General features: G+C 45.6%; 2 protein-coding genes across 2 annotated transcripts in view; one reads left to right on the forward strand and one right to left on the reverse strand.

Moving 5' to 3' along the window:
* LOC119175872 (isocitrate dehydrogenase [NAD] subunit beta, mitochondrial) overlaps positions 1–7,200 on the forward strand; it is a 21,152-nt gene extending 13,952 nt beyond the window's left edge. The window contains exons 8-9 of the mRNA XM_037426891.2: positions 6,269–6,424; positions 6,601–7,200. Coding sequence (XP_037282788.1) covers positions 6,269–6,424; positions 6,601–6,678 — 234 coding nt within the window. The 3' untranslated portion in view covers positions 6,679–7,200. The remainder of the gene's footprint in view (positions 1–6,268; positions 6,425–6,600) is intronic.
* The window catches only part of LOC119176634 (ADP-ribosylation factor-like protein 3), a 16,573-nt gene continuing 2,181 nt past the window's right edge, over positions 6,770–21,161 (reverse strand). Inside the window, exons 3-5 of the mRNA XM_075876341.1 lie at positions 18,586–18,702; positions 15,406–15,642; positions 6,770–7,322 (exon numbers count right to left, since the gene is read on the reverse strand). Coding sequence (XP_075732456.1) covers positions 7,281–7,322; positions 15,406–15,642; positions 18,586–18,702 — 396 coding nt within the window. The 3' untranslated portion in view covers positions 6,770–7,280. The remainder of the gene's footprint in view (positions 7,323–15,405; positions 15,643–18,585; positions 18,703–21,161) is intronic.

Raw genomic sequence — 21,161 nt, forward strand, 5'->3', positions numbered from 1 at the left:
AAAGGTAGTCGGGATGTGTCCGTACACGAGGTAAAACGGGGAATAGCAAGTTGTTCGCTGAACGGCGGTGTTGTAGGCAAAAGTCAAGAACGGTAAAAGAGTATCCCAGTTTTTTGTGGTCGGGTTGGATGCAAACTGCTATCATGTTAGCAAGGGTTCGGTGAAATCTTTCTGCGAGACCATTTGTCCGAGGGTGGTATCTTGAAGCTGTCTTGTGAGTAGTTCCAGAAGCGCGCAGTACTTCATTTACCATTTGTGACAGGAACACTTTGCTACGGTCACTAAACAGTACACGAGCAGCCCCATGACGCAGGATTATGGCATGAATAATAAAGTCTGCAACTTCCACAGCTGAGCCTGTAATAACAGAGGAAGTCTCAGCATAGCGTGTCAGGCGGTCCACGGCGGTCACTATCTATCGTTTGCCGCCCCGGCGCGGTGGTCTAGTGGCTAAGGTACTCGGCTGCTGACCCGCAGGTCGCGGGTTCGATTCCCGGCTGCGGCGGCTGCATTTCCGATGGAGGCGGAAATGTTGTAGGCCCGTGTGCTCAGATTTGGGCGCACGTTTAAGAAGCCCAGGTGGTCAAAATTTCCGGAGCCCTCCACTACGGCGTCTCTCATAATCATATGGTGGTTTTGGGACGTTAAACCCCACAAATCAATCAATCAATCAATCTATCGTTTGCCAGCAGATGTGACGGGGAGAGGCCCGTAAAGGTCGACACCTACAACCTCGAACGGCATTGAAGGGCTGTAGAAGTCCAGCAGGTGCAGACGAGGGGAGTTTACGATGCTGGCATGGGTTGCAGGAACGACGTACCGCGCTACGCTAGAAGAAAGGCCAGGCCAGTAACAACGACATCGAATGCGGTCAAGAGTTTTTTGAAAACCAAGATGACCAGCAGTCATGTCATCGTGGAAGGCTTTGAGCACTTGAAGTCGAAGAGAGCGTGGCAGTACAGAAACCTAGCGCTGTCCGTCAGGGTGGTAGACGTGGCGGTAGAGAACCCCACTGTCCAGCTTAAAGAGCAGGAGTTGACAACGAAGTCGCGCGTTTGGTGGATGAGAAACTCCCGAAAGGTGGTCTATCATGCGTCTGCAGTATGAATCAGACCGCTGGCGGGAGATAATTGTTGGCTCGTCGTCCAAAAAGGGTTGCCTTATTGATGCGAGCGTATGAACTTTGGTAGATGTGGCAGTTGAGATCTCACCAACGCTGATATTGGTAGTTGGAAGCGGGCAACGAGATAAAGCGTCGACGTCTTGATGTTTTCTACCCGACTTGTAAGTTATGTCAAAGTCGTACACCTGCAAGCGTAATATCCACCAACTCAAGCGTCCGGACAAGTTCTTCAGTGTAGAAAGCCAGCATAAGGCATGGTGGTCCGTAACGATTGTGAAGTGACGGCCGTGGAGATAGGGACGGAACTTCTGCACCGACCAAACCACAGTCAAACACTCTTGCTCAGTTATCGAGTAGTTCTTTTCGGCAGGGGTGAGTACACGACTGGCATATGCAACAACTTTCTCTAGGGAAGACTTGTCGCATTGTAGAAGAACGGCTCCTACACCAAGGCAGCTAGCGTCGGTATGGAAAATAGTCGGTGCGGCTTCGTCAAAATGACAGAGCAGAGGTTCAGACGTGAGTGCCCGCTTCAACAGGTCGAATGCCATTTGACATTCTTGAGACCACAGACAGGGGATGTTAGAAGTGAGTAGCTGGTGTAATGGAGCAGCAATAAAAGCGAAGTTCTGGATAAACCGGCGAAAATAGGAGACGAGGTCAAGGAAACTGCGAAGCTCCTTTAGTTTTCCGGGACGCAAGAAGTGGAGGACTGCAGAAATCTTGTCAGGGTTGGGCCGGATGCCATCTTTGCTAACAACGTGTCCCAAGACCTTGATGGATTTGTTAGCGAAAAAGCATTTCTTAGTGTTTATTTGGAGCGCGGCGCCGGCAAGGCACGTCAGAACCTACCAATCATTCTAGGTGCTCAGGAAACGTTGACGAAAAGATAATAGTGTCGCCCAGGTAGCAAAGGCAACTTTTCCATTTCAGGCCGCACAGTACAGTATCTATCATGCGCTCAAAAGTCGCGGGTGCGTTGCAGAGCCCGAAATGCAAGGCATCACGTTGAATTCATATAGCCCGTTGGGGGTTGCGAACACCGTTTTCTCCTTATCGTGTTCATGCATGGGAATCTGCCAGCACACAGAACGCAAGTCGATGCTTGAAAAGAATTCCACGCCTTGTAGCGAATCAAGGGCGTCGTCAATGCGTGGCATAGGGTACACATCCTTGCGTGTGATCTTTTTGAGCGCCCGGTAGTCTACGCAAAAACGCACAGAGCCATCCTTATTGCGGACCAAAACAATAGGAGACGACCAAGGGCTGGATGAGGGACGGATGACTTCCTGTTTAAGCATGTCAGCAACGTTTTCTTCTATAATTTTTCTTTCAGCTAGAGACACGCGGTAGGGTCGGCGGTGTACGATAGATGCCTCAACTGTTTGGATTCGATGTGCTGAAGTATTAGTGCGGCCCAGCTTAGACGAGCAAATATCGAAAGAATTTGTGTGTTTCTGTAACAATGCGAGCAACTGATGCCTCTGTGAATTTGTGAAGTCGCTGCTGACAGCGGTGGTAAAGGCGGAGGAAGAAATAAGCTCACCAAGGGAAGGGTCTCTGGATGGGCTGGCTTGAAGTGGCATGACAAATACAGGCTCGAAGTCAGCAACACTGGCCACAGTAGTGCCCTGTGGCAGTAAGATCTTCTCCGGTGTAGAGTTTACAGCGGTGAAAAGTGCAGAGCTATTGCAAAAATGAATGACACCGGACGGAAGAACTATGCCTTTACGAACGCAAGTGGTGACGGGGAAACCAATACATCACCGTTATAGATGTCGTTGGACGTAATGCTGACAATTTGCTCTTGTAGTGGCGGCAGTTCGATGTCTTTCGCAGCGACCGGACGAAGTGGCTTCTGATTGTCGTCGTCAAACATGTAGTTGGTGTCAGCGAGGTGAACGACGCGTTGTCCACAACAAATCGCCGCGGAAGCAGATGATAGAAAATCCCACCCTAAAATTAGTTGTTGAAAGCAGCGGGACAAGACAGCAAACTGGACATGATGGCGGATGCCGTCGATGAAAACACGCACAGTACCAAATGCGGAAGGGCGAATGACGTTCCCCTAGGCAGCAACTAACGTGATACCATCGTAAGGCGTTATTACTTTCCTTAATGTTCACACAAATCAGCACGTATCACAGACAATGTCGCACCTGTGTCCACCAAAGCATCGACTTGCACTCCTTCAACTTCCACAGAAACCATGTTACATGGGCCTGATGGAGGAATTTCAGTTCCGATTCCGAATGCAGTTTTTCCTCCACAAACTGCATCATTTAGTTTCCCGAATGAATATCAGAGGAGAATGAGGCGGGCCAAAGTGGAGAAGTGGAACGGCGGAAGGGCGAAGGCGAGCGGCGTCTCGTGTTTCGGCTATTCCGCGGTGCAGTTGATGCCGGAGGAGATGGAGACTGGTGCGGTGGAGACGAATAACGCCGACCTTGATAAGAGGCCCCAGTGTGCAAATCCCGTTCGCCCATGTCGTTCCGACGCTCATCTTGCTGGCGCTTTCGGCAGAAACGAGATATGTGGCCGTGATAGGCACAGTAGTAGCATACAGGGCGAGACGAGCGCCATGGTGGGGAATAGAAGGCATTCGGGGCACCTGGAGATAGTGCGGTCAGGTGGGCCGAAGGGTCAGGGGGCACGGAATGGTAGTTCACCGGGGGAGCGGCAGCAACTGACGCGTAGGATGGATGCAGCAATGTCACGTGGGCGTCGCTGGGAGGCACGGCAGCAACTAGAGGGTACGTGGATATAGGGTGAGAAGCAGGTGGCTGTTCGGGCGCAGAGCCGGTCACGGATGTAAGTTCCTCCCTGATGATGTCACGTAAAGGCATCGCGGTGTAGGAGGTGTGAAGCTCATGGACCGCAATTCTTCGCGTATAATGTCCCGGATGAGGTCACACAGATGGCCATGAGACGTGGAGTGGTGGTCGCCAATGTCCGGTTGGAGACGAACAAAGTCCAGCGCATCAAGGCGCTGGCATGTCATCACGACATCAGTGATGGTAGCTGGGTTTTGCACAGCGAGGGCATCAAAGGCAACAGGCCCAATGCCTTTCTATATACGGCCCACTTTGTCTGATTCCGGCATAGATTGATTGACACGCTGGCACAGTGCGAGGACATCCTCGATGTATGAAGTGTACGATTCGCCGGAATGTTGTTGGCAAGTATCGAGTGTCCTTTTCGAGACGGCACATCGAATGTCCGGTGTCCCACAAACGTGTCACAGCTGCTGCTGGAAGGTAGCCCATTCGGGTAAGTCAACGACGTGGTTAAAATACCATGTCTTCGTGACTCCGGTCAGATAAAAAGAAACGTAACTCAGTTTGGGGGCCTCGTCCCACGTATTAGCGGCACTTATGCGGTCATAGGCATCGAGCCAGTCTTCTACGTCTTCTCCACGAAGACCAGCGAAGAGCGGGGGTTCCTGCTGATGTCGGTGCATGTAAGTAGGAGGGGCAGCTTGCCACTGTGTGGTTGATGACATCAGCGCCGGCAAGCTCGGTCTCGGACATGCTGCCTGACAGTGGGCGCAAGTGGCGGCCTGAACGAAGCTCCAGGGGGTAGAGCGAGCTGTGATAGGTCAGAGGACCGAAAATCCACCTCCACCACGTATGAAGTCTTGGTAGTCTTGGCTGCATCAGCGTTTATTTGAGGAAAGACCTCGCAAAACGAACGGGCAGAGCCGGTACACAGACTATGACGATGATGATGACTCAGAGTGGCCATGAGGACAAAGACAAGAGGATGATGGTGATTGTGATCGTGCAGGGATGAGGAGGATGTAATAAACGCCCACAATATATGCACTTCCTACACATACACACATATACACATATATATACTATATACATTACACTTCCTTCCTTCACACACACACATATATGTGTGTGTGAAGGAAGGAAGTGTATGCTTAAGGGTTCGTTTTTTCATTGTTAGACATAATGTTAATGATATATATATATATAAATATATATATATCTTCTCATCTGTACATACTCATCATCACCACTCCAGTTTGGGTTGTGGGACACGTACTCGAGACAATAAAGAAGAGTCTGGAGGGTCTTGGATGCCGTCTTACAAGATATATATATGTTATTCATTTATTTATTTATGTTTGTGTGTGTGTTCAACACCAACGCTACCGGTAATCTAGACGTGAATGCACACAAACACGCCTTAAGGCCTCCGCAATTTGTGCACACAATCTCGGAGGCTATGGTGCGCCACTGATGGTCAACTGCTGACGTGGCATGCATGTCTACACTTGGGTTCCCACGCATTATTGCCACGTCTTCCATGATAGTGCAGGCAGCTACTGTTTGTACTCATGCAGTAGCATATATTCATATCAGATGTAACACATGTCTCAAATGTTCGCGAAAACTTTACTCCTTTACGTTGCAGGCTAAGGGGCTTTGGTGGGGACCACAGAAAAATTTGTATTGCCCCATGAAAGTGTCACCGAGGTATCTTTATATATTCAATTCTTTTTTTTTTTTCCAATCACATGGTACACCTAGTTGCCAATGACAACACTCATGTCTAAACCATTAACAAAGTGCAAAAAACATGCGATCTTAAGTAGAATGTTGGAAGATATATGGGCCCACCTGCATATGGACCTCAGTGACAGGTTGGCATTCTTCATGGTAATACATTTAATTATGGCAGGAAAACCTGCTGGAAGAATTTTCTTAGGTTTATTTTACATAGTAATATTTTTAAAAGAGTGAAGGGTGAGTTTCTTAGGGGGGAAAAAATAGGGAGAGAGCAAACCATGGCTCATGGACTCACTAACAGCAAACAAGGGGTGGCGAATGCAGATGAAGAAAGTAAGGAATAAATAGATTCATTTACAGTGAGAGAGGGAGAAAATGTTTGACCTTATGCATAGCAGGCAGCAAATGCCATTTTAAGAGTTTTATAGCACTCTGTTTTTTCAGTGAATGCAATGTTTGGCTGGTAGGATGTTACCGGCAGGCACAAAGGTGTCCCACTTTTCGGCAGTGCCATCCTTGTCTTGTTTTTTTTTTTCTTTCATCTTTGTGAAGTGCTACTCCAATGGGTCTGGTGATACAACATTGAAACCTTCTTCACTTTGAGCTCTTTTTCTCTCTTTTGCAGGGGGCACGACACACATTTGGAGAAGCCACAGGCAAGAATATTGCAAACCCAACAGCTATGTTTCTGTGTGCCGCACAAATGCTGCGCCATGTGAACCTTCATTACTATGCTACTCTTGTAAAAGATGCAGTAGAAAAGGTCATCAAGAGTGGCAAGGTATGCTTCGTTCTTTGTATGAGCTCATGTATTTGACTTCATTATTTTATTTAGTGCATGCAGGGATAAAAAAATATACCATTTTGTAACATAAGCGGACTCTCCATCATTGCGTATTGATGATGAATTGCACTTTAGATCTCCTTTGGGCAGCATCATTTTTTCTTGACTTTCAGGTCCGTACTCGAGACCTTGGTGGCTATGCCAGCACGACCGAGTTCACGTCTGCTGTCATCCAGAATCTCCCGCACTAGGAACATGCAAGAGATCACTTCAGCTAGTTTTTGTGCTGTGTAGTTTTCAGTACAGTGCTGGTTGTTCTTTGTCCATACACAGACTCACCAATGCTTTAAAAAAAGAGTTTTAATTATTTTTCATGCCATAATATCACTCCTTCAGTGCACTTTGCTGCATATTGTGGCACAACACCAGAATGAGGCTCTTTTAGGTACAGTTTAGGTTCATTAAGAAGATTATAATAGTGACTGATAGGTTTACTTGGGAAATTTTGGCAATCAAGGAACAGAGAAATGACAGTGGAGATTTCTGGCAGGCACTGCCCACTCCTGTTCAAATCTCTCAGAAGCACTCTCATTTTGGGACTAAGAAAACCAGTCGGTCATGTTTTCACTGAGCTTGCTTGTCCTTGGGAGGAGTAGTGATAATAGATCTGCTGGTAAACACTGTTGTGAGATGCTTTGCGGGAAACCTGCGTCTTATACTCGCTGACTGCATTTTGTGCTGAATAAAGTTATGTCAATGCCATCGAACAGAAAGTGCTCTGTAAACCATTCTGCTTCGCAGTGCTGGGATACCCTATTACAAGGAGTGTAATTGTGCAGCGTTCAGCATTGCTTTACTTCCTTTTAATGGTCTTGCACACCCATTCAAGTCCATCCTGAAAAAAAGATGACAAAATTCAAATTAAGTGACTTTGCGATTTGAACTTCTTTCTTATGAGTGCATCAGTTCATGATCATTCATGTGATTCTGTGGCCCTGCCTTGGTAAATCTGTGTTGTGCCAAATAATTAATGCTTATGTAGTGAAGTAAAGTAGCAAATTGGGCTAGTTGGAATATACTCATCACGATCAGCTCACAAAAAGGACAAAAAAAAACATAAACAAGAAAGTGTTCAAGAAAGCAATGTTTTCTGGAGAAGAAGCTCTCTTACCTTGACTGGTTCTCCTAAAGGAAATAATAATATTAATAGGCAAATAGTTCTAGTTCAAACTATAGTCTGTTACAACTTTAGAAGTCGGCGGCATTTTCAATCCTTAAGACGTCAGTGACGTCTTTCAAAGGCTGATGCACACAAGCCTGCACGAATGGGCATGTACCCCAGACTGATGTCATCAGCTGGACGGCTGTTGACCCTGCCTGCAGAGAATGCGGCCGAGAGCAAGAGTGGGACTGCTTTTTTTAGTCGCTGAGGTGATCGGCTGCCGCGCTTCAGTCATCTGGGTGGAGCCTTCCCTGACTTCTTAAGTTGCATCGAACCATAGCAGCCAGAGAAGAAATGAATTTGAGAGAATTGCTGTTCCTAACCAATGTCCGCTACTAAAGAGATTCAAGAATAGACCTTTTTCAAGAAATCCCACAATGCCGCACGGGCATGCGGAGCACTGTGGGAAAAAGCTGGTACGCCGAGCGAACCAGCTCTTCCTGCGCCCACTGCTCGATGGTGCCGTGCGAACATTTTAAAAAAGTTACATGCCGCCGCTTGTTGAATAGGGTCTGAACACGTGTATATCTACGCATGGAATGTGATATGAATAACACATTCAGTGTAAGTATCTCCCTGGGCGAGTGTACTTTGAACGTAGGAGGTGAGTGGCATGCAAGTTGTTGTGTATCGATACATGTGGTCAAAACCTGCTAACATGAGAAATGCAAGCTGGAACTCTGAATTCAACGATGAACTGCTCGTAAAGCATTATGGCTTTTAATAACATTGTGGTTTGATTGGGCGGTTAACACAAGACTGCAGAGAAGTGTTGCTGCTATAGAATTTTTAAATTTTTATGGACAAGTCACGCACTGAAAATAGGAAAAGTAAACGCATTGTAAACATATTTAAAGACGAAGGGGTGGAACTCGTATTAACGTGCGAAATACCTTGCTCTGATAATTTGCAATTTTTTATAAGATGCCTAAGTGTCTCTTGAGAATGTTTGCTGGCAGTATATTCCGCATTGAGTGAGACCACTGTTGAATTCCACGTCGGTGCATTCAAATATTGTTCAATGAGGAATAATGTACTTATGCTCGGGGGAAAAAAAATAAACTTCGGCACATTATTTGAGCAATAATTTCCAGCTGCGAAAAGGTGCGGTGTCTTGCCTATATCATATTGCATCGGTTTGTGAACAGCTCATTTGCACTGCAAACAAAGATTGATTTGGACGACCTTCATCCGCAAAGAAACTGAGAACATTGCAGTTATCTTGTGCATACATTCAGCACAGTCTGAAAGGAAGTTGGGAAGCAATAGGAGGTTAGGGTTGAGTTCTCCGCACCATAAGGTTAGTAACATTTCTTTCGCAGAGCGCAAAAGGTCGCAGGGGTCTGCAGTGGGCAGAGAAAAATACTGTGAGAGGCATGCCAATTGTTCTTTCAATTGTTGTACAAGAGTTGCTAACCAAATTCTTCTTGTGTTCACATATATACGTCAGTCAACAGAATGGTTGATGTATCAGTAAGTGCCTCAGTGAGCATCGAAATTCATTGAATGAAGCCATCTTATCGCGCCTCACATTTTCAGTCATGTAGATGCAATTTTGTCTTTGAAGGCCTGGTAATCTTGCACAGTCACCCTAACCAGACCACGCTAGAAATTTCGGAGACATATCATAAAGAACACTACACCTTATTTAAGTCAATTAACCTTCACTATCGCTACAACATAAGAAACTTAACTCTATTGATCACCTGTAGACATGCGCATTGGTTCTTTGCTTTTTGTGCGTGTTTATGACGTACGCTTACAATACTGGTTGTAACCAGTATTGTAAGCTGGTTGTATCCGGTGCTGTAACCAGTGTTGCAGGGCGTTTAATACAAAGAAAAGGTGCAGCATCAACAAGACTGGAAAATGAAATGCTCAAAATACAAATTCTTTTCTCTCAATGCATTCTTGTAATGTGCAATAGCAAGAAGATCACTTTAGTGATCTTAATGACAGGATGCCAAAAACAACACTCGATGGGACACTGAAAAGAAAAAAATTCTTGTAATGCGTAATGATCCTTTGACTGTGCCAAAAGCACAACTCTTACTATGAGGAGACGCTTGATACACAGAAAACTCGGAAAAAGAAATTGCAGGTGGTGACGCCACGTCGAAGTTCTCTAGCAACCTCTTCTAGGGCCTGCATAGTTGTTAATCCATAAAAATAATTGTCCTCTGAGGGGGCCAGAGAGCTTGCTTGCAAAATTTCAGCAAATTTGGTTTGGCCAGTGTAGAAACAGACGAAACAAATTTTCTTTTTTTAATTTCTTGAGCCACAGTAACAATCGTGTGCAGAGATTTTGGGGCTAAAATTTTGAAAATCTGGTGGGGGTGAGTGAAATCTGGTGGGGGTGAACCTTACAGATCACCGCTCGACTGTTCGGCAAATTGAAAAAAAAAAATGAAACTTTGACCTTTATTTATCTTCTAATAACACATGATGGTAAATTTAACGACAGAAGAGTATTCAAACAATCATTTATGAGCCGAAACAGATGAGTTAATTGTTTCACTTTGAGTTATCCCAAAAACCTCCCAGAAACATCGGATTTCCTGGGGCACTTCCCATGGTGTCTATGCACTGCTTCACGCTGCCAAAACATGGTTGTTCATCCACACGGCCGATCTAGGCGTATGCGCACAGGGGGGTCAAGTAGCCCCCTCCCCCCCCCCCCCCCCCCATTCCTTCCAATACCTCATCTTTGCACTGGGTACTGATTCTAGGGGGTCACTGGGAGGGGTTTTAAAAAAGGGGGCTAATGAAATGGTGTGCTGCGGTAAAACATTTATAATGAAGAAAAAAATACATTTAAATGATGGGCTCAACTGTCGTCATCGCGAGAGGAAGGCACGAGATCGGCGTTCAAACACCACCGCCTTGTTCTTCCAGCGTACTTTTTCGAGCTACCGCCCGTTTGTTCGGCTCGACCAAAAAATCTTTTTCGTAGCATCCGTAACGGCGTAGCGACCGCAAGAATCCCGCGTTTCGCTTGCGCAGCACTTCTGCTCATGCTCAGTAAGACAAGATAAGGTAAGAGATAGATAGATAGATAGATAGATAGATAGATAGATAGATAGATAGATAGATAGATAGATAGATAGATAGATAGATAGATAGATAGATAGATAGATAGATAGATAGATAGATAGACAGACAGACAGACAGACAGACAGGCAGACAGACAGACAGACAGACAGATAGATAGATAGATAGATAGATAGATAGATAGATAGATAGATAGATAGATAGATAGATAGATAGATAGATAGATAGATAGATAGATAGATAGATCACTGATGGGGAAATCGGAGGAGGGGTGAAACGCGCACAGAAGATATCACGGTCGCCAAGCCAGCAACAGTGTCTGCCATTCATGAATTATATGAGGGGTAGTGGCTCTCCCGCTTCACCACTGCTGTGGTGATGTGTGGCACCACATGATACTCGCTTCGAGAAGGAGAGCCTTTCGTTCTGTTGTATCTTTCACACCCCCGCAATGACGCTGTGCTATGCTCCCTCACGTCTATCGTAACCTTGAAATACATGATGGTTCAGCGAACTGGGAGCGCGGGGGTAAACACAGACACAAAGCAAAGAAGAGGCACACAGCATGAGCGCTCAACTAACGACTCGTTAGTTGAGTGCTCATGCGTTAGTTGAGTCGTTAGTTGAGCGCTCATGCTGTGTGCCTCTTCTTTGCTTTGTGTCTGTGTTTACCCCCGCGCTCCCAGTTCGCTGAACCAAGATGAATTACCAACTAGCCCACCTTTCCATCCTGTTGCCTCGAACTACAACCTTCAAAATTGATAGCCCGTGCCAAAGTGAAGTGCTGGGTTCAGAAAGCTAAGTCCGATATGGGGCAGCGTGATCTCCTTTCGTCAATCAACCATTACCGGCGTGCGCCCGGCTTGTTTGCGATGCCACGTGGCTAGGATTTAAATTTGTCTGCAGTTGTGCGTGCGCTTTGAACTGGCGGTACTGAAGTTGAAAACAACGTTGAAATACTCAAGGAAGACACGTTTCATGCCGACATGTCTTAAAACGGAAACCAAGGTATATTTATGATAAACAATGCGAAATAGATTATAGAAAATATAAACATAAGTTTATCACGACTGGTAAAAAAAAAGGGGGGGGGGGACATTTCGACGCCGATACTAGTTCCTTTTCCCGCTAACATTGCCCCAGAAAATTGTCTCAGGTGGCCGAAAAAGCCACCACTATTGCCGACCATATATCAATGCCCGATGATACCTTGGGCATAAGTACTTTTATCAATTTCGCGTGATGGTATGCCGACTCTGAATTTTCCACCCGTCCCTCAAACCTTTAAATTTCATTTTTCTGTCGTTCCTTTTGAGCGTCGTTTCGCGTAATACATTATGAATCTGTTCGAACTTTTCCAATGGGAAGTGTGTTTTACCATAGTCACTGTAGCTCAGAGGCTTGTCGTGTGGAGCCGGGGAAAGCATTGGCAACAAAAAATTTCATCTTCGAAAAAAAAACAAAAAGCGGCTCCTTCATCAAGAACCTTTATTTCGTGTTTCCGGAATGCTTCGCTTGCGCGATCGCCTGGTTGGATTCCCCGCCATATTTAGACGGGGTCAAAAATGGACGTGTACTTAAACTCATCTGCACATGAAATGCAAAAAAAAAATAATACAGATTATCTTGTACTGCATGCCCCCAGTGGCGTAGCCAGGGATGGCTCACCGGTCCTGTGCCACCCCCGATTTTTTTTTTCTTTGCCATGACGTACATGGCATACAGAGCTCAAAATTATATTCCAACTCATCTGCCTGCCCGGCTCCCACTTCACATAAAGAGGGTACCCCCCTTCCCCGAAAAAATTCTGCCTATGCCCTTGCGTGCCCCCATAAAAAATATGGTGGTTTTTATGTGGAAATAAAAAAAACGCAAAATGTGTGAAGCTATGCCTCTTTTCGCGCTAGGTTTTCTTTTCCGTAAAAGGTATCAATGGGCACTCTAAGAATGAACTGTTGGCCCTAAAAGCTGCTCGGAATGCTTCCTTTCGAGCAAAGACGATTTAAGCCAGTGGACTGGAAAGGGTCTGTAACCAAGCTCATTTATTTGAAGCTTTTAAAACAACATGGAATAATGCAGGACATATGCATCTGCGCACACGCGGGATAAATGTACTTGTTGGCACTCAGCGCTTCCTCTGTGTTAATCTGTTTTTATTCCGCGCCTTTTTGTTCGTCTTAACATTGAACGTGTTTAGCAAGGACCAGCTTTTGTCCCTGTTGGTACGACATGCGGGAAATGATGTAGCGCAGATTTTTTTCTTAGAGGGAAAAGACGAAAAAGACGCACACAGGCTCTGTGTGTGTCATCTCCGTCTTGTCCCGTCAAAAAAAAAAAAAAAAGCTGCGCTAAACCACGTCAAATGTGAACGTGTTATCAAACTGTTTTTATGTCCTGAAAAGTAGGTTTCTCCTTTGCAAGACAGTTGTAACGGAAGAACATCCTTTACAGAGTATGAGGGTACATTGCTGGTAGATGCCACTTCTGATAACGCCGCTGGTAGCTATACGGTTGATCAAAATCGAGTGGAGGCGACCCAGTTGCTTCCGAAAAATCAGTGTTGTGCCGTTCACTGGTTACTGCATGCTTACTTGTGAAGAAAGCGTTTTGCATATCATAGGATCCTGAATTTGCTTCTGGAGAACTTAGGATGATACGTGAAGTTTATTGTGGCTGAATGACTTTAAAGCGAAACCCCTGCAACGCTGTGTCCCAAGGTCATTCATCACTTCGCAAGGGCTTGATCTGCCGGAGTGCAAGAGTTGCAGGCGTGCCATCATGTCACGTGATCCATTGCGGAGAAGCGTCGCAGCTGGGCCATGGTTGCGCTCGCTCAGAGCCTCGCCGCTTTGGTGTCACGTGACATTGAACGTCTGCTTCGCCGGCGCTTTTTTGCCGACATCTTTAGTCTTGCCATAAATAGTGCGCCGGTTGGGCTGTCTGTGCGAGCGCTTCAGTGCAAGCGACAAGTTGAATTCAGTCATCCAGCAGGTGTAGCTGCACGGCAGGTTGTGAAATCTCAAGCAAAGGCAAGGTTCATGCTGACAAATCAGAGCAAGGAGAAGCTAGATTAGAGCGTTATTAAGAAGCTTACCAAGCCCGGAAGCGTACCAAGTTCTACAACCGCCGCCGTCGTTAAGCAACACAAGCAACAGAGAAGCGGTGGCCTTACTTTAATGAAACATTGTATCTCTTTGCAAAACCAAGCCAAACATACCTGCCGCAAAATAATGCATACACAGAACAAAGAAACACAGAACGACAGGACGGGTGGCATGTCGTTGTTTGTTTATTTGCTTTGTGTATGTGTTGTTTCGCGGCTAAAATATGTCATTAAGCAAGTATTAGCTAGGCCAACAAACAGTCTTGTTAAAACATATATAGATTTACAAAAATTAAACCTCAGGCGTTTTTATTACGTGCGTTTGTTTATAGTTTTATGTGTTCTATACAAAGCGCGTCAGGAGACGTCAAGGAGATGTTTTGTTATTCCTAAAATGCAGCCATAAAGAGTGGGACCTCAAGCATGACGCCATGTTATTGCTTTAAATCCCTGTGTTCCAGTCTGTTAGTGCATCTTTTCCAAAACGACCTTTCGAAGTGTTCATTTCACTTGTATCTACAATCAACTTGGGCTTGCCCCGCCGCGGTGGTCTAGTGGCTAAAGTACTCGGCTGCTGACCCGCAGGTCGCGGGTTCAAATCCCGGCTGCGACGGCTGCATTTCCGATGGAGGCGGAAATGTTGTAGGCCCGTGTGCTCAGATTTGGGTGCACGTTAAAGAACCCCAGGTGGTCGAAATTTCCGGAGCCCTCCACTACGGCGTCTCTCATAATCATATGGTGGTTTTGAGACGTTAAACCCCACACATCAATCAACTTGGGCTTAGAGCGAATTTCCTGCAGGAGCGCGTCTGCGTGATTCTGCATAAAAATCTTGGGCGCTAATCTGCGTGAGGCCTGTACTACCACTGTCGACATTACAATGTTTAACTTGAGATGACCATTCGAAGTTACACATGTGTGTAATTTATTGTGCTGATATCTGCGATTATATGTGGGTCTTGAAAATGAAAGTCGAACCTCTATTTGTAGCGCTCGTCTAACGAAGTGAAACCCCTCAAATAATGAGTGTCGCTGTATATTGGGTATGTCCTGGTGCTTCCAAAGAATTATACGACGCCATGCCTAAAGCAGCATGCCTATAGGGCAATAGTTGCATTGTCCGAGGCCTTGGAGGAATGTGGATCAACGGATGCAACAGAAGGTTGGATGGAAGCCTCGCGCATAGCTTCGCTCTTGCCTACTAGTATCAGGTGTGCCTGAGTGGCTTCATTTCTTTAGACAAACACTGTACGCGATTTCACAATTCTCATTTCTCCTCTGGTAGAAAAAAATGGTCGACAAAGGCTTTATAGAAATGTAGAAAAGTGGGCTGCCGATGGTCAATGTAGCATACTCAAACACTTTTTTTTTTTTGTCTCCAGTGCGTATATCACAAGTATGCCAGCAATGCGTCTCAGTTTTCGCCGAGCACTTTGAAAGTGATTGTGAGCTTGTGGGGGAAGTTATACGGAATTGACGGCAGCTGGCGCCTTCAGGGCGGTGGCACCTTCGGCTGCGGGGAGGTTCCGAGTAGCATGTTGCCGAACGATCTCCTGGTGCGTTGGAATATAACAATGGCTTTAGAGATTCGCACTGACGTACCTTAAGACCCTCGCCGGAAAGCGCACTGCAGGCCTGTATCTGCCAGGGCCGGTCACGGACGGCGGGCAGGTTGAGGCCATCGGCCAGCTCAGCCGCAGGCGCGCTATGCACCAAATCCTGCTTGTTGGCCAGAACAAGCAACGGCACTCCCAGCAACTTGTCCTCTGAGAGAAGTTCGGCCAGCTCCACGCCTGTCTCCTCGAAGCGCGCCCTATCCGAGCTGTCAATCACGTACAGCTGCAACATGTTAAACGCATGTGCACTCCGGAACTGGGGAATTTAGGGGGAAAACCTGGCAGCGGGCTGGTTGATTAAAAATATTCGAACAACATCTATGCATCTGGCCCTCCTTGAGCAAAACCACAGATTTAGTACACAAAGCGAAGAAAAGACACGTACAAGACACTATAGCGAAAATATCAGTTCTGTTGGTCGAGATGAAAAACAACTGCTGCAAGCGCAAAGATTGTTGGCGTAAATCGTGGGGAGAGAGGGTGTTCCTGACCTTTTTTATGTTTAAGCTGGGGGGGGGGGGGGTACCCACTGCAAGTTTCCCCCTGGAGGTTTACCTTTCAAACATCAGATTTAAAGTGTTTGAGAGTTAAGCACAGTGCACTGTCCTTGGAATCAATTCTTAAAATCTTAAAATACAGGGATCGCACCACACCCGAAATCGAGGCAGGCAGGATTTTTCTTTTCAAAAGATGATTGTGTAAGTACCCCCTCTGTCACGCTTACTAATAAAGAAAATATGAATCCATGTCTTGGTGACGAATTCCTCTAACGTCATCGTGTTCCGCGCATGGCTGTTATAACAGCGTGTTACTGTATAAAAGCGAATACTTCCCAAAGAAATGAATTGTTGGAAGTTCAGCGCTCTGTGTCCTTATAACTATCAGTTCTGTTAGTCGACATGAAAAAACAACTGCTGGACGCAAGCGCAAACATCATTGGCGTATATCATTGGGAGAGAGAAAGCTCCTGACCTTCATGTTAAAGCTAGGAGGGTACCCCCCCCTCCCCTCTCAGTCCCCTTCTGTTGGTTGCGCTGATTTGTACTATTAAGCGTGAATACAATTCGAGAGCACGTTCAAGTTCGTTTTGATCCATCGTAAAAAAAAAGAACGTGTGGTCTGGAATGGACTTATTCGTCGTCATCAGCCACAGCTCAAATAAAGTGCACATAATGCCTTACAGATGTGTAGCGGGTACCTCGCTTATCAGCAGGATGGTGAAAGGCGTTATCGCATACGGGGCGTTTCCCTGCGTCAAGAAAGTTGCGGTACCTTGCAAGTGCTGTGCCGGACAACGGACAATCTTAGACCTCGAGGTGCTTCGCCCCTAAAAGAGTTTTGCACGCTCACCGCTATGGCAACAGGTGGCGCTGACTGAAGCTCCCACGTTTAATGCACACCCTATGATAAGGACGAAGAAACGACCGCCATCAGTGAAAGTGCATTGGGCACGTTATTCGAATGTCGCAGGTTCTGTCCTGCCCAGGGCAAGTTATATTTTCGTCCACTCTTTTTTTTTTCTTCGGAATTACATTACAATTACTTCTAACAACATCCCTCATACTTCTCTTGGCATCATTGTCTGTTAGAACTCGTCAATATTGAGTCTAAAAAAGAAAATGAAAGATTATATTTACCTTTTTTCTCGTCATTATTGAGACGCATAAGGTGTTTGAAAAACTGGTTGGGGCTAGCTGTGGCTGCCTGAGTTAATCGTCTGTCAATATGTACAGCTGTCCATATTCACATATGACAGCTCTCCCTATACGTTGCGCTAGCGCAATGTATGGGGAAGGGCTGCCCTCAGGATCGCGTGACTGGAGACGCAAGGAGGTTAGTTTTAGTATAACCTTCTTGTGGAGCAAAAACGTCCCGTGTGACGTCATATACCCTTCAATTTGAATGAAAAGCAAGGTTCTGTCTGGCGTTGCGCAAGTATCACTATTTTTGCAGGCGTCTGTGGTTGACTCGAGTTAATGCGGAGGCCAGTAAATCATCTACGAACAGTGGTACTCACTTTTTCTTCGGCACCACTATACTGCTAGAGCCAGGGCCTGCAGCACTGTGGCACTCTAGCATTGTCTTCATTAAGGTCACTTAATATATATATATATATATATATATATATATATATATATATATATATATATATATATATATATATTTATATATATATATATATATATATATTGTTGCGTCTACGAGAGGGGTTTATTCAGAGCTGACGTAACAGCTCGACTCGACGGTATACAGCAGTGAACGCGCAGCAGCGAGCTCCTGCCACCAACCGAACGTCCTCTTCTTATTCCACCACCATGTTCCCCGCTACACAGGTGCACATACCTAAATTACTCATGTGGTAACAATATATATATATATATATATATATATATATATATATATATATATATATAAATGATATCTAACAGCAGAGATTAATGCCAATGAAAGTATAGGGGAAGTTATTAGATGTGAAGAAGGAAAAGTTGGTGAAAAAATAACTTACCGTGGGCAGGAACCGAACCTGCGATCTTCGAATAACGCGTTTGATGCTCTACCACTGAGCTATCACGGCGGCCATTCCCCCAGCCACTTCATTGGGTTTATATGTGAATTTAACCGTGGGAGTGTATGTCAGCGCCACCTGTAGCCATGGCGGCGAGTGTGGTACACTCTTTTTTTATGAGCCTGTATGACGTCACGTAGCACGTGAACTTGTACGAGCTGGCAGCTGACCAAAAGTCCCTCGTATACAACCTAACGGCACCAAATCTGCCTGTACGAGACATTCGTTAATATATAAGGGAATAAATAAGGGAAAGAAGTGTTAGATCTCATTAATATATATTGTGTCAAAACGCGGAAAAACGAGCCCTTAGGTATACACTTCTTTCCCTTATATATATATATATATATATATATATATATATATATATATATATATATATATATATATATATATATATATATATATATATATATATATATATATGTGTGTGTGTGTGTGTGTGTGTGTGTGTGTGTGTGTGTGTGTGTATATTTAGAGCTCTAATTTGTTTACACTGCTTCATAGAACATCCTTCCTGTCTATCTCGCGCAAGAAGTGAAACCTAGTTACACAGCGGAAAAAGGCACGCGGCGATGTATAAAAAAAAGCCACACAAACCAGCACATCGGTGTTTTCGAAGTAATTCTGCCAGTAAGGTCGAATCTTGCGTTGGCCGCCGATATCCCAGACGTTCAGTTTAAAGCCTTCAGCTTGCACGCTTTTGATGTTAAAACCCTGTAGCAAACAGATGATACGACACTGTTAAGAAACATGCAGACACGTGAAAAATTGGCTTGCTCGACGAAAGATTAAGAAGTATATATTCGATATCGATTGTACGTGCATGCATTTATACCGTGATACTTATTGCGGGATGGAGTCGATTGTTGTATGGTGACAATGACCGCTGTGTACTACGACATTAAAGGGAAAAAAATCTACAAGGCACTATATATACATTTTATCTAAATGCAAGGTTTCAATGAATACAAACGTCCCGTTTGAGTTTGAGCAAGGAAATTGATGTAATTAACGTACAAGGTCTGTGCGTAAAGTAATAACTTGGTCTGGCGAAAAAAAACATATCTGACCACCATCACATATCAAAATTCTTCAAAAAAAATCACCGCTATATTCACAAAGCAAATCATATTAGAGGAGCTTGCTCGGAGGTACATGCTGGGCGTTTCTTGGTGACAAAATATCTGTAGAAAGACTTGTTAACGAGCCGGCACATGATGTGTGCGTCGAAGGCAGATTTGTCAGGCACGTTCCGCGACCGACATTGCGCAGTGTTGGCCACGTCGATCGGCACGTTAACCACCTGCCCCTTTATGCAATACTGGCCGCTGCCGTGCATCAAACGCCTAACGCTCATAAATGGCAGACGTGGCCAGATATAGAGTGTTCTTCAACAGGGTTGAGAGCAGGCAGGTGAGGAAGCTTGGGAGGATATCGAAACCCGTTCGTAACACTCATCGAAGGAACTTGTCACGTGCTGCCATGCCTACTACAGTGTACTAAAATAGTGTTCACGAAGCGACGAGAACGAAGTGGACGTAGTCGCAAGGAGGCGAGCACGTGTGTCATTGAAAACCAATGATGATGTTGATTTGTGGCTTTGCCCTTTGTAACAGGTGAACACTTATGTTGTGTTCCGGCCTAGGCATATAAAAATAAAAGAAAAAGAAAAAAGAAAAAGAAAAAATTACGGCATATTCACGGGGTGAATGATGATGAATGGGCGAAGCTCCGGAAGGATTCATCGGTAAACTGTGAATCTTCCGTGTAATTCACCCAGTCGATCATCATGTAAAGACGTGAGAAACGCTGTGTGTGTATATACACAAATCAACTTTTATTTGTTCTTAGACGATGGATGGCTTGCCATGTCCCTTGTCTCGCGCGCTCGCATATCGGGATTCTGTCTGCGAGCGCGCGCTGCTGCCGCCTTGCGCTCTCTCCGCTGTGCAGCCTTATCCATCCGGCGACTCCGAGCGCACGCCAACAGTGAACGGATTTTATTACAACGCTCCCCCTAGCGTACGTCGCCGCACTAAATCGAACGATTGCCTTCAACCAATGACACGCGCCATATATGACATCATTCCTATTTTATAAGATCTCGCGTCTTTCATCAACTACAAGTACCGCTTTCTAGTTTATAACATCTTGCATCTTTTCATCATCAGCTACAAGTACCACCATCTAGGAAACACTACAAGAACTAAACGAGAGGTGGCTACATACAGGAGACGGTACCGCCATCTAGTAAACACTGCAAGAACTAAACTAGAGGTGGCTACATACAGGGGACGGTACCGCCATCTAGTGAACACTGCAAGAACTAAACTAGAGGTGGCTACATACAGGCTACAGGGGACGCACAGCCCACGCCCTAAGGAGCTTCGCCCCTAAAAGAAGAAGATCGAAAGCACAAAGGAGAGTTCACTTTTGACACCACTTCCACCACTGTTGGAGCTTTGTCGTTGTTACTGTACATGCTACCTTTAGGTAAATGTAGCATATACAGTAACTCTATGGAATTGGTTAGTGGCGCGCTATCTAGTGGGCACTGCTGGAATCACCGGAGAGGTGACCGTAGTGGTAACCTTGAGCGGTGACCTTGAGCGGCAACCACAGAAGTGTGTGCATTGGCAATCAAAGCGCAAGTTTTAGGAACAAGCTCCAAAAAAGGCGTCAATACGCCTTCCTGGGCGTAGATACGCCGCAGTCAGTGCGACTTGCACGCTACAAAGGCTGCCAGCCGCCGTGACCATTTTCAGAGACCGTGGCAGCCTGTTGAGTGGCGGGAACCCCGCCGAAAGGGTGATCTTTCAGGCTTCTCTTCAGCTTTGTGAAAAGGAACGTGCCTACCGACCTCACATCAGAACTGTTTTAGTGCGGCCGTGTATCTAGGTAATCGTTAATTGGCGGCTGAGAATTTAGGAGGGAGCACATATGTGATGGAGCGATCACATTCTTATAGGGCTGGCTGTCTTAGCGATATATGTTTGTCTCGTCTGAATTTATATGCTCCTGCCCCTCCAACACTGGGTGAAAAATCGTTCCAGCACCGAGAGTCACGGCATAAAGGCGGCACGCAAGGCTGGCACGGCTCCTTTTTTGCGGGCTTCAAGGTGTCCATCTTGAGCAAGACATTTGTATACAGCGTTCCTCTTTACATGCACACT

The sequence above is a fragment of the Rhipicephalus microplus genome, chromosome X (assembly GCF_043290135.1).
Source record: "Rhipicephalus microplus isolate Deutch F79 chromosome X, USDA_Rmic, whole genome shotgun sequence".
Classification (NCBI taxonomy): domain Eukaryota; kingdom Metazoa; phylum Arthropoda; class Arachnida; order Ixodida; family Ixodidae; genus Rhipicephalus; species Rhipicephalus microplus.